Below are 14550 nucleotides of genomic sequence, written 5' to 3' on the forward strand. Positions count from 1 at the left end.
TTGTGTGCAAAAAATTACCCTTCTCAACGTTTATATCTTAAAATTACAAGTTGCCAAGCTATCAGGTATTGAATACTGTACACATGGGTGGTATGTCTTATTTAAAGTGTGCATAAGGTGTACTTATAAGACCATCATTTGAAAAACAGCTTATAAGACCATGATTTGAAATGACCATCATTTGAATTGTTAAAATTTGAAGGCAAAACATTTTACACCCTAGACTGTTGGTGTCAATTGCATCTACAGGAGACCAAAACATTTTTTTTTAAATTGTAAGCATTTGGCTCCCCCTTCAGGACAAGACAATACAGACAGCCAGATATAAGAAATACGGTTTTACCAGATTCTTCAGAATGCATTTGCCTTTATTAAATTGATAGCTTCCAAACAGAATAATGATTTGTAAATAATATGTTTTAATAAAACCAACATATCCAAGCAGTCTTTGAAATGGGTTTCATAAATGTATTTATACAACACATACTTGTCATTTTCATAGCAGCGTTATCAAAAGTACCTGAAACAATTACAATTTCTAAAAAGAAAAAAAATATATATTAAATACATTTTTTTCCCAATCCATCCTCAAAATAATAATAAAAAGGTAAAATGACCCATTAAAAGAGGTTTCCATTTTTTATTTGGTTATTTATCAAGAATCGTCTTGCATGTGGCCTAATGGTGATGGTACAAGTAGGATTGTCTGTAAGGTGTCATGATGCAGACACGTTGAACTATACTCTGCATTGAAGTTTAGTACACAAAGCAGGGAAGCAGGAAATACATCAATTGAAAGACTGAAATCTGCCTTTCTCCAAAAGCATAGTATACAAATGAAAAAAACGTTCAAACCACGTCAAACTTTGCAAAACTACAGTGGGAATGTTTCATCTTGTTTCATTGCCAGTGTATAAGAGAAAGGGACTGGTATTTATAAGAAATGAATCACATCACAACTAACAGTAAGCTCCAGAGATCCCAAGTGGTTTTACTGGCTTTGAGGAGGGGTCTGGGAATGGTCTACAATAGGATACTTAACATAACACAATCAAATAAATAACCCAGGAGGTTAAGAGCTCCTTTGTGCACCTTAGTTGTTTTTTGCCAGCTCTGTAACTTGTATTCTGTTTCTCCTTTTGTTTGAGGTTAGGGTTTAACTACATATTTTATAAAACTGCGTATTTGCTACGACAACTGGACATGGAAAGCTTGTGAGGGGTTAGTGGCAGGCCTGGCTAGCTGTTGAAGCTGTGGGTTTGATTGTCTGCAACAAGGCGAGTGAAATGAATCTGTGTTTGGAGCAAGAAAAGGAAGGACCCATCAGAATAATGACTGCGGCGCACAGACAAAAGTAACATTCAGACAAGCACTTGAGCAAAATGCAAACTATAACTAAATACCTTGTCTGGTTATCATTTATCATGAGATGACAACTTACTTAATAGTCTTCAAGCCAAAAAGATACGTGTGAATGGGTATTCTCCAAGTTTAAAAAAAAAAAAAAATCTTAACAGCTTATTTGTGATTCTTTTTAAACTGTTACTTTGTAATTATACAAACAAACAGCTAGAGCCCAGAAAAAATGATATCGTCAGCCACTAAATCAGCATGGAGAACCTCAAATGAGACTCTTGAGACAATTATAGTCTTAATGACAGTGGTTTCTTGTAGCATAGTGGTTTGCATTGTGTATTTGGAGGTGGAGGCTATGTGTTAGTGTATCATGTCAATATTAGCCTCTATAGCTCTCCAGCTGCGCTGACAGGTTTTATAAATCTGGTAAGACGTTCTGTGATTAGTGGCAGAATTTTATATACATATACTAGGTAAAGTATTCGGCGTTGCCCAGGGAAATTCAATATTTCATGCATGACAAATTGGGGAACGGTAGTCTTATGGTTTCCTATAAGTTACCGATCTTGGGTGTCCCCTTTCCCTTTTTTAAAACTTTTTTTTTTTTTTTGGTTTTTGCCATTTTTTATTTTTTTTAAATGTTTGTTATTTTTATTTATTTTTTGGTTTTGTGGGTTTCTTTAATTTGAGATACATGGCTACTGTACCCCAGCAATGGGTTTACTAAATAAAGTACCCCGGGGGTCAAAATTTTGGATCCAAACATAGCCCTCGACCTTCCCCTGGATGAAAGAGGAGGCCATGCAAAGTTTGGTTGCACTGGCTCCTGCGGGGTCTGAATGCATAAAGGAACAGACAGACAAACTTTATTGTTTATATATATATATATATATATATATATATATATATATATATATATATATATACATACATACATACATACACACATACTGGTTCAGATTTCAGTTTGCCAATACAATATATTTCTCTGAATTAAATTAATTTCATGCATACATGTATTTTTATTTATTTATTTATTTTAAGGTGTTGCAGGACATTAACATCAACATTATTTTTTATCTTTGCTTTAATATCCATCTCATCCCCCACTTAACCCCCCCAAAAATGTTGGAAGAATGCAAATCCTCCTTCTCCCCCACCAAGTGGAATTTGAGGACAATATTTGACCCATGTAAAATCAAATATCTAGTTTATGTTACAGCTTTAATCCTCTAGTTGGCAGTGTTGCTCATAATGCAAAGGGCTGAAATGTTAAACTCAGTACTGTCAACAAAGCCAATTTTCACAATCAATCCCATCCCTTATGAATGGAAAGTGTTGTATCAGTGAATCATCTATTGTTGTGGGTGCTGTTAGCCACGACAACTGCATTTTTTAAGCACTGCATCGTCGATTGATTTGCAGTAATCATGCAGTTGCAATGCAGTTCAACTGCTGTTAGCAAGACGAGAATCTCTTTGGATACACAACACATTACTATAATAAAGCTCTTGACATGCAACTGAATCATAAATCCAGAGGAAGAACTGTAAGACACAAACATTTTCAGCCAATACTGATGAAAGCATTAGCTGAATTATTTGACACTGGGGCAAGTGCACTGAATGGTATAAACCAATTATTTTAAGGGTAATCCCAGGATAACCACAGATAGGTGGTTGATATAATCAAGGATGATTTCTCAGTGGTGTATAATGACCTGTAGAGGTTGTAAAATCAACCCGATGGTTTCTAATAGTTTTACCTCAGGGCTTGAGCTCGTTAGCCCACAATAGCTGACAGACATCAGAATATGTACAGATGGATAGAATTATTCAGAGAGTAAGAGAAAGGTGTCTGTCTGTCTGTCTGCCTGCCTGCCTCCTGGTCTAGGCGGTCTTCTTGACCACGTGGATGAAGTAGCAGGGCACGGTGTCCTGACCGGGGGTGTAGCTCTTAAAGTCTCCGTAGACGCTCTGCTCGCACTTCCCCTGGAAGGCGTTCCTCAGCAGCTCCTTGAAGCTGTCCACCTGGTGTGGATAGTAGGACAGGCGGAACTTACTGTGAAAACAAGATTCAGGAAGGGAGTCTGAGAAGCGCACAATTCCCTATTCAGACCAACTTGAATGCATGCATTCTTAGCACTTTAAGGAGTACAGGGTTTTAAATCCCTCAGAACATTATAGGCCATGTGTAGCAGGGCGATTGCCCTGCACATGGGGAAATTAGTGTTGGTGTAATTTATATGTGGAAATGGGTTTATTGTGTGTGACTATTTGGAGTTGTTATGTTTGATTGAATGATTGTTTACAGATGGGTGTTCAATTGAGATTCGCTGCCTGCTAAGTTTGGCTAAGAGGAAGGGCAGCGAGTGATCATCAGGTGGGCGGGTCTCGACTGAGTGTCTGTCAACATAAAAACATACGGTGGGGATCATTCTGAGCAACTGCACCACAATGCTACACAGAGGGGCACTGCGTACATTGCGTACAGCAACATAAAACTGCAACCCGGTGCTTGTGAAGGCAGTGCCCAGACAGGGCCGTATGAAGAAGCAGGAGTCACTGTAAGAATACTGGCTCATACGTAGGTTAGTTTTGGGGATACTGATCCCAAGTAATGTATAGCGAGGGTTATGTAGTGTAGCGGGAGCAGGACGCCTCGTTTAGTAAGGCTAGTGCTCGTCCTGTGTGGCACCTTTTATTTGTAGTTTTTGTACTGTGTTTTATTTTGCCTTTTGTACAGCCTGCTATATGTGTCCTCTGTGTGTTACCGTCGCTGGTAGCGTCACATGACGGGTTTGTTTACTTTTTGTGTGTGTGTTAATAAATCCTGCGTGCCTGTGCCAGTGTTTCAACTCCATCTCCCATGTCTCTCTGTCTTGCATATCAGTGGTTACCCACATACGTGACACGAGTACCCTGTCACACCATATTTTCAAAGAGTTTACTCCAGTCATTAATTAACTCCTGTTTTTTGAAAGGGGAAAAAACACCTATTGGCTTTACTAAATTGGTATCAAACACCTAATTAATGTAATTGGAAGTCTCTTAAATCTCAAGTTGTTTGCTTCTCAGTTTTGTACATTACTGTTGAATTTTCATCTTCGATAATTAAAGACTGGTGTAAACATTATGCAAATATGGCCCTATGGTATTTTTAAAAAGGAAATACTTCCTTGTATTCCTGTCACATAGATTCCAAAAATGTTGCCTAATACGTAGAAGAATTGGTGAGGGTTTACCTTTTCACTGCTCTTTTGTAATGTGAATAGAGTTTGTTAAAAGGTGCAATACGTGGCCCCGGAGCAAAGGAGCCATGAATAAGATTGACTTCCCCTCCAAATAAACCTCAAAAGGACAGAAATTGCACAGGAGCAGTGGCAAGGTAAACAGTTGGTTTCACCATTCTAGCTCAAGTGGACCAGATTCTGAGAAGACGTTTCTTCCATTTGTGAATGATGATACATAAACCACACGCGATGGAAACGAGGTTCCAGGATATCGCGTGCATGCAAAAGCAGAGCTGTGGAACTCCTGGAGATAAAGTGTCTGAAGGTGGTAAAAATACACATTTAAATGACCTTTAGAAAAAAGGGAAATACAATCCCCCACCCCTAGTCTCGCTGTAAATCATTTGTTGTTTCCAAATTTTTTGAACACTGCTGTGTATACACACACACACACACACACACACACACACACAATACATACATACACATTATGTACAGGAACAACACATTTTACAAAAGACCCCCCTCCCCAAGCACAGGAGAATGACTTGCTCCCGTGCTGAAGTTACCTCAGTTCTGGGCAGCCCTCCTCGCCCTGCTCTGGTGGCACCTGCACGGTGTAGTCCAGGGTGATCATGTGTGGTTTGTTGTCCACCAGCAGCACTGAGGTGGTGATGTCCTGGGTCAGGTCACTCTGAAAACGAAAGAGGAGACCACTTTACAGTTTAAGGGGACTATTTATCAATTTAAAAGCTGTAATAAAAATTAATTATAAAAATCACGAGAAATCAATCAATCGCCTATAAGAATTTACATCTTATCTCTAGTTGTCATACTGTGCATATAACATACGACATGGTTCTAAACAACAAGATTTTTTGTAATATTTTGTTTGAGGGCAATATCAGTTTTGTGTTTTGTAATTAGTTAATACGCCATGTGTAGGGGGTTTCTTACTTTAAAATAAATTATTCCACAGTTTTGAGCAGATCAGCTTTGAGTTCTGGTTCTCTCGCAAGAGATGACATCTCTTATTACAATAAGATACACCCTACAGGAGATCTATTAACTTACAATATGGTATCTGTTTACTACATTTGTTTATCAGTAATATCACATTATTTTCTAACCACTTTAAATATTTTAACAGAATGTTAAATTGATAATTCTCCCATAGACCAGCAAGTCAACATAAAAAAAGACAGACAGCTTCGAAGTAAAAATAATAGTTATTCAGTGGAGTGAACATAAACGACAGCAGACAACACACATTTCCTTTCTCCCATAAACTGATTGGGAGCCACAATTTGTAGCCTTTATCAGCCCATTCTTGATAATGGGCAACATTGTGCAGGTGCAGCCTTGAAGCCTTATAGCAGAACCAACACAAGGGCAGCAAGCATTAGAAATGAGAAACAGACAGCCCTGGGAAGGGGGCACTGCTCATGAAAAAACATGTTTAAAAAAGTACAACAAAATTATCACTGCTTCCCCTTTCACTGAAGAATACAAATCTTCTGGTTCTCTGTTTGGTTTGTCAAGTACAACACTATACGATCAAAGAAAGTGCTGGTTCCTCATATGAAGATGGTTCAGTGTATCTGGTATCATCAGTAAGGTCTCCCGTTCCTCTGTTGGTATTCATCATTACCTTGTAGTAAATGTTCTTGCCTGGAGGAGCTCTGCCTGTGTTCAGCATGTGGTCGTAATTCCTGTGGTCAATAATCAGAATACCGCCTGGCTTCACCATGCTGGCAATATTTTTGAGTGCCAACTTCTGGTCACTTTGGTCACCTGTAAGTAAATAAAAATGATGCTAGTAATTTAAAGACTGATCACAATGACTTACATCTACAGTATACACCTGTTAAAAGAGATCCCTGTTAGGGACAATTTGACAAATAAAATATTTATAGGAGTCTATACTTTCTCACATTAAATAACATTACCTTTGATAACGTTCTTAAAAAATTAACGAACAGTGAAGAGTGACAGAACACTCTGTAGTGTTTACAACAAACTTAATACTTTTGATCTTTGATGTATACATACTTTTCATCATAATCACAGTTTTTATGATTTTTGTACTCACACATTCTGGATCATTGATAAGCCCAGAGAGCTGTATTAAAACAACACCTACAGTATACAACTACCCTAGATTTACTTTTTACATTTTTGTGCCACTAGCCTTATCACTGCTTTTAAAAAATAATAATAAAACAGGCAACAACTGACAGCTGATGGGGACATGTCTTGCAGTGTTAGCATTAAATATTTCCAGTTATCGGTTTTTGTTGTTATTTGGTAGTTTGTAAATTCTTCAAGTTTTTCTAATGTAATATGCAGGACTAAACTACTTGGAGAAACCTCAGGCTTATTTTCTTCACCTCACCTTTGAAATCTGGTAAATGGGAGAATGAATTTCCTAAGCAAATAACAGCATCAAAGCCTGTGCCTGGCTTCTGCACATCTTTAGGCAAAGTCAGCCAGTTAGCCTCCTCAATCACTGAGTAGAGAAACAAACAGGGACACAATTGGATCAGAGCAGCTTTGTAAAACAGGCATTCAATATTATTACCTTGGTACCAGTCTAAAGTGTTACTTTGCTAGTGCATTCTTATTAGCAATTATACATATTATTATTATTATTATTTATTTCTTAGCAGACGCACTTATCCAGGGCGACTTACAATTGTTACAAGATATCACATTATTTTTTACATACAATTACCCATTTATACAGTTGGGTTTTTACTGGAGCAATCTAGGTAAAGTACCTTGCTCAAGGGTACAGCAGCAGTGTCCCACATCTGGGACTGAACCCACAACCCTCCAGTCAAGAGTCCAGAGCCCTAACCACTACTCCACACTGCTGCCCTGCTTGGTTCTGTAGCCCCAGTGCAATAATCACCTTACACTCCCCTTTTTGATACACCAGTTATATCCTTTTACAGCTGACAGGGCTCCATATATAAACATTTATAAACACTGAAAGACACAGTGCAGCTCCACTGCAATAGCAGATGCTTTACCCCATTTATCGAATGATTCTTCTTTTCTTCTCTCCCACCTGGCTTTGAGGGCGTACTTCAACATCTTGTCACTGGCATCAACACTCGTCACCGTGAAACCTTCCTCCACCAGCATGATGGAATCCACCCTGGACACAATAACCACAACAGAACAGTTAGACCTCATCTGCTCAAGACAGGCCTTTTGTCATCATGTACTAAAACTCTGGAACCACCGTCAACAGTTACATCTTTAGGTAAAAATACTTGTTATAGTCCTGGGATGAACATGGGGTTTTCATATTTGAACATTCTTTTAAAAAAGAAACGTGTATTTCAATGAACTTTTTTTAAATGAGCTAAAAAAAAACAATAGCTTTATACAATAGTACAGTAAAAAAAAAAAAAAAATCAAAAATGGTAAAATTTTACCATAGTAAAAGCATAGCAAAGTGAAATACAGCACAGTGAAAGTATGGCAAAGAATAGGTAAGCTTTGTAGAGAATAGCAAAGTATGGTAAAACATATTAATAAACATTGAAAACCAGGGTAATGGGAAAATCATGGTAAAAATGCAAAAATTCTGTGGTACCCCTATCAAATAACCCCTTAAAGAAACAAGAGAAACACGCTTCTGTACAGGAGAATGGGTCTTATTTATTATACCGTTTATGCATTGGTTTCCTTTGCATGATACATTTTTGATGCAGTTATTAAATTATATGACAAAATAATACAAATATTTCCGTGTTTGTTCCAGTACATGTCCCAGCATTACTTTTTGATAATTTTTTTTTTTATTATTTTTTTTTTTTTTAAGATTAGCACTGTTTACATGCTCCAACATGAAAATGTAGTGGTACTGCCTAGTACAACCATGATGACCTCATGATAGAATCCAAGTTTTGAAAATGTGTATGAAAGTTTGTCTTTTCATTGAAATAACATTTTTAACAACAAGTTTTTAGGAGCACAAATAATGCTGATCCAGACTAGTGCCAGTACAGTATCTCAAAGCGTGAAGAATGGCAGCCATCTTTGGTCCCAGGCCAAAGTGAAGGGTACAGATTGTGCCTTTCCATTACAATGAAGATATGAAACTGGTATAGACTTCCCCTGCATAAATAAAGAACATAAAAAATAGAAATAAAAAGGAGGCGGTTGCTACGCTCATGTTTTTTTTTTCTTTTATGAAACAAGGTGTAAATTTACATATATTTTCAATATATTGCAGTACTTGTATATATTATTATATTACTGCACTTTCCATACTGCCAGAAGTGCCTTAATAATATACATTTGTACTTCCACATACTCTTCCACTTCAGGAAATACATGATCTGAACTTGAGATCTGAACTTGGAGAGGTGCCTAATCGTTCTGGAACGTGCCACAGATTCCAAGGAAGACCAGACCAGAGCACATGCCTCATCCAATGGGTTAATAACTAGAGCAGATGTGTTTTTAGCCATTGCTTTTGCAACACAAGCAGTGCCGTCTCAAATTAAGAAAAGCACTTGCACCTGCTTCACTGCCTTCCTCAACTCTGCCAGAGAATTCACAAACATTTACACACACACAAACACACACACAGCTAGCAGGTTAGACCACATAAAATAAAGAGATTTTGCCAAAAACCCCAGACAGCATCTGGTTTAGACCTTGACCGAGATATTACCAGCAGTGAAAATACAAAATTCCATACCAGGAATTTGCAGGGCTAAAGAACGTGCATAGATGGCTGCATTATTTTTTTAAACATGTTACCATTCTGGAGATAACCCATAATTCCCCTTATAAAAGTTGACCATAGTAAAAGCACAGCAAAGTGTAATAAAGCAAAGTTAAAGCACAGTAAAGCATAGGTAAGAATAGTGAAGTATGGTAAATGCTCAGTATAACCATGGGGAAAGCATGGGAAAACTGCAAAAATACAGTGGTAAACTTTTATTAGGGTCCACCTGTCCCCACTCAAGTCATTTTATAGCAGTCTTGGAAACAGCCTGACTACTCAGTTTGCTGCTACCTGATCAGAGCAAAACATTACAACAAGGTAGTTCTAATATCAAGAACTGGATACTGGACAAGTACATTCCCTTTCCCATACTATGGCTGGGTTTTGACAAGAATGTGCGTGTGTATTTCTGTATTTCTGTAGTTGGAACGACTCATTCTGTGCTCTACTTTGACTTGGATTTTAATACTGAAAGCCACAAGTTTTCAAATAATTTACGCAGGTATCTTGTGTATTAGTAATCTCTGTTTTTTCTCTGTCCGGCTGCAAGGCTCAAAATTAATGTTAACTTTATTCAGGGGGTGTGAGACAGGGCTTCACCCCTTCCTAATTTCACCTGCCTATCATCATTGACTCCCCATTTAAACCTGGTCACAGCTCAGCTCTTTCTCTTGCATTTTGCTTTTTTGCTTATATAGAAAGAGAAAGAGAATATTGAATTGATTACCGTGAATGAAACCTTGCCTGTCTGACTTGCCTGATTCCATTTTCGATCCTGAACATTTGACTACCCGATCAGGCCTTGACCCTTTTTTTGTAGGACTTCCTGATTTGGCTTTGACCATACAGCACGACTACCCTGAATGATTATCGAACCAAGACCGGTCCCGACACCGAACATGGATTCACCTACCTCATCTTACTTGGATTTGGGTCTAGTTGAAATGCAGTGGCGTGCTGTGGGTTTTCAAGTAGGGCATGCAGTAATATATGAATGTAACATGTAACTCAAGAAATTGAAAAAATATATAAGTTTACTCACCCTATTTATAGATGAAATCCAGCCGACATTCCTTCTTTACAAATTCTTTTATAACAGCGTCATGAAAGCTCTCCCGACTTTTTAGCTTGCTAAGCTTGTTTTATTTTCAATTGACATAACGGCCAGTCCTGACAGACGTGACTGATATTAAAAAAAATGCTTAGGCTGGCATGCTACTCTCAGGCAGCATGACTTGGGCTGTATTATCTGCGCGTTGCTGTGATGTCACTCCAGTGAGCAGTTCCTATTCAAAGTGATAGGTGAGCAGAGCAGAGCGAAAGCAGCATGACTTGGGGCTGGACCACGAGAATGCGGCTGCGATGTCACTACAGAGCAGGATACTGGGACCCGAGTCACCGACCCGATGCAGTGCTAGCGCAGCATGACATGAGTAATAGCACAAAGAAAGTCCACACAATTAATACACGTTAAAAAAAATACATATATGTATATATATATATATATATATATATATATATATATATATATATATATATATAAATGTAGGAACTAGGAAGACGCATTTTGATTATATTTTATAGTATTATCACATGCCTTGCTTGTTCTGACTTTTAGATGACAGATAAAACAGTTTCATATAATGTAGGCTAATAATAGCGATTCAATAAACCAAACACCACAGATCCATTCACAATTTTACACCGCTTTGCTGAAATACCGTTTCAACTCTTTACCTGCTTTTCTGCAAGTACTTACTACTTTCAATTTTGATTTTGGCCTTGCGTTTTTTATCATTTCTGTTTTTATTGCAAAGTCTCTTGCACTAAACGGATTAGTCAACAAACTTTTCACTAAGTTTTCCATTTTCATTTTGATGACAACAGTTTGCGCACCACTCAGTGTTCAGTCAAGGAGGATTCAATTCTACAGTTGCATGCCTTGCCTTTAAAATGGTTATGTTAAGGTGATCATTGGTGGGTAGACTACAGCTGGACAAATTTGCAGTTATCAATTCACAAAACATGTGTATGGGGAAGAGGGGGGCCGGGGGTAAGTGAAAAACAGTATGGCTTGTAACTCTCTGCCTGGCCAGTAGGGGGCGCTGAAGTGCAATGAGGTGAACTAACCCAAGCATGGAACCTTGTACAGAACGGCAACATCAAATAATCAGCCAGCAATCAGACTGACTAACTAACTGACCTACACCCTGAAAGTAACAAGGGCAAATGGTAAAACCAAAAACTAAGCACAACACTGGCTGGTATGAACATTTGTTTAAAAAATATCTATATAAATACATATTAGTATGAGGCAGGGAGCGGTTCTGCCAAAAGGCTTGGGGGGGCTTAAGCCATCCCAGATTTTTGTTTAAGAACATAAAGCAGATTGTGTAGGTAGCTGGCGCAATCCAGGCGATACTCGTTTAATCAACTCATTTTTGCTTAATCTGCACTGTCACTGCACACAGCTTTGTTGTTAGTTTACAGGCTAGCAAGAGAGAGACGAGTATTTTTCTCTCTCTGGTAATTTGTAACAATGTCCTAACGTCATCACTAGTAACCAACCGAGAGCACCCTGAATTACACGACAGGTGTCACAGCCTAATGCTCACGCCAAATCTGAAAATTTTAGCTTGGGCTAATTCTCATCCCCGTTGTGAGGATTAGCCTAGGGGCAAGAATGAACCTGGGCTAAAATTAATCATACTGGCCCTTCCTCAATGCCTCGTGTCACCTTATATTCCCTATTGCCCTCTCCATTCATCATCTACTGGCTGACTTGTTCTCTTCCCTTGTTCCCCCCGTGGGGAACCAACTACCGGTTATCCTCAGGACTGTTCAATCTGTTACTGCTTTCCACCGTCTTCTCGAAACCAACTTATTCAATCTATTTGTAAATTCCTATGTATTTTCCTTCATTTAAATGTATTTTTTATATATTGTATATATGTGTATATATTTGTTTTTGCATTTTTATATACTTTTGTTTAATGTTCTGTGAGTCGCTTTGGATAAAAATGTCTGCTAACTAATTAAGTAATAATATAAAAACTCGAGCGGGCGTCCAGGGAGTTACGTCTTCGGAATGTAGATAAATAAATGAACCAGATGCAAATTATAAGAATGCATACAAATCAGTTTACTTTTTACGAGTTTGATTTTATCAGGTTTGTGTTCTGGTGCTTTTTATATATTAATTTACATTTTGTTTAAATAAGTAGCTTATCTGATTTGTAACCAATATGTGTGTAATGCATTTTACTGGTAGATAGCTGTTTAATAATAGGCAAATCATGTAAAGCTATTTTATGTTTTAACTATTTCAACACTGCAGACCTGTATACAGGTCTAGGATAGGTGTATATCTATGGCTGTTTTCATTTTTTTTTCAGTATGGATACTGTTTATTTAATTTAATTATCCTAGGGTAGTGTAACTCCTTAATGCTGAAACTTACTGAAATTGTACCTTAAGTTTTTGGCAGTATTAATGGACATTTACTGCAGAAATTGATTATAAGAATGGATGTGATGTATGACAGTTTTGCCCAAAGCTTATGAGTATGTTTTATTGTTCTACAGAGCCTACACCCAATTGTTTTTTTTTTTAATTAAGCTTTATCACTCATCACTTAAAATCAGGCATCAGGGAGATTTTTTATTTTTTATTTTTTATGTTTTAGACTTCCAACACATCATTTTATTAACTGGAATTTAACTGGAAAGTTCATATGCAATTTTACACATTGGAAAATCGTATACACATTTTAAACATAACAAATGTGTGTTTGCTCATTTAATTTTAGTTTAATAAGGTAATATAATGCATTTACTTCTAAAACAAATGCGGTCGTTATTTCGCGTGTGTACCCTGTGTGGCATAATTTAGCATGCGTTGGTTTAAAGTGATTTCTCATATAAAACACTCACAATAACACAGCACAATATACAGGATCAGCTACATTAGCGATGTATATATTTTTAGTATTTCTCAGTCATGAGTAAAAAGTAAAAATGAGGTTGCTCTGGGTTGTCAGAGTTTATTAACCCAAAAATGTTCTCCTTGGCTCCACTCCCCAGAGGTTTAGCCCCCCCCCCCGGGATTATCACTGGGTAATGGACTCTGTACCACGCTCTTAAATTCTAATTCTGTAAATAACCTGTGGTAAACAATGTCCAAAAACAAATTTCACCACAACTGTATAAACAGACGGACACTGAATTACTGTATGTATATACATAGGAACATATCCCGGGGATAATTATAAAGCATCTCAAAAGAAACAGCTAAAATAATCAATCCCCCGCACAACTGAGATTGCACTGCCCACGGAAGACTTAAAACCAACAACAAGCATTGGCAATCCGTAAACAATACTAGAATAATCGTATGCTTGGCCCACCTTAAATACCAACATTATAACACACACACACACACACACACACACACACACACACACACACACAATATTATAGTTCTAATCCTATCTATTCTGGGACAACACAGGCTGTGTTTTTTTATTCGTACATTTTAAACATGTAACATGGGTGCCCATTCTAACATTTCAAATGTATGTCATTTTATGTATGCATGCTTGAAAAAGATCCACAGTTACAACTCTACCGAACCTCTATACTTACCCGGAACAGATCAAACTGCTATGCCATGGTACATGCACTGTAACTATAGTACAGTACTTGTAAAACACGGCTATCGAGCCAAATAACAGTGCAATGTATTAGAAAGCATGTTAGCTGAGGGGCTATACACGTATGTAGAGTACAATAACAAATTACAATTAATAAATAATAGTTTTCATGTGACATGACTCGTTTTTGCACCGTACCCTGTGCCGCATGCTACATCCAGCACTCCCTGACAGCCGTGTTTGTTCAGAAGCGACAGCACCCAGCTTTTGTATTCGGCGGTCCGGCTCTGGGTGTCTCCGATATACAGCTGCCACACTTTCGCTGCCTTCCCGTCAGCATACTGATCCGGCAGACCAACAGCTGCAACCCCCAGAGAACGAGTCCTGTAAACACTGTCTACCATGCCTGCCAAATAATGTAATTAAATGTCTATTAAAAATAATAATGCCAAACAAAAAATGAAAAGGGTTCAAAAACAACCTTTAAACCACGCTACAAATGTCTTCAACTGGTCTCTCTTAATTTCTACCTACTCACTTTCTATAACCCTACAACCAGCA

The 14550-nt window shown here is 37.8% G+C and overlaps 1 protein-coding gene across 1 annotated transcript; it reads right to left on the minus strand.

Moving 5' to 3' along the window:
- Nucleotides 1–347: 347 nt before the first annotated feature.
- LOC117411412 (glycine N-methyltransferase-like) lies at nt 348–14550 on the minus strand. Its single transcript, XM_034018908.3, has 6 exons — nt 14188–14550; nt 7624–7751; nt 6984–7097; nt 6240–6382; nt 5158–5282; nt 348–3417 (listed from the first exon to the last, which is right to left on the minus strand). The coding sequence occupies exons 1-6, from the start codon at nt 14391–14393 to the stop codon at nt 3246–3248; spliced, it is 888 nt and encodes a 295-aa protein (XP_033874799.1). The 5' UTR covers nt 14394–14550; the 3' UTR covers nt 348–3245.

Source organism: Acipenser ruthenus, chromosome 6, assembly GCF_902713425.1.
Source record: "Acipenser ruthenus chromosome 6, fAciRut3.2 maternal haplotype, whole genome shotgun sequence".
NCBI lineage: Eukaryota > Metazoa > Chordata > Actinopteri > Acipenseriformes > Acipenseridae > Acipenser > Acipenser ruthenus.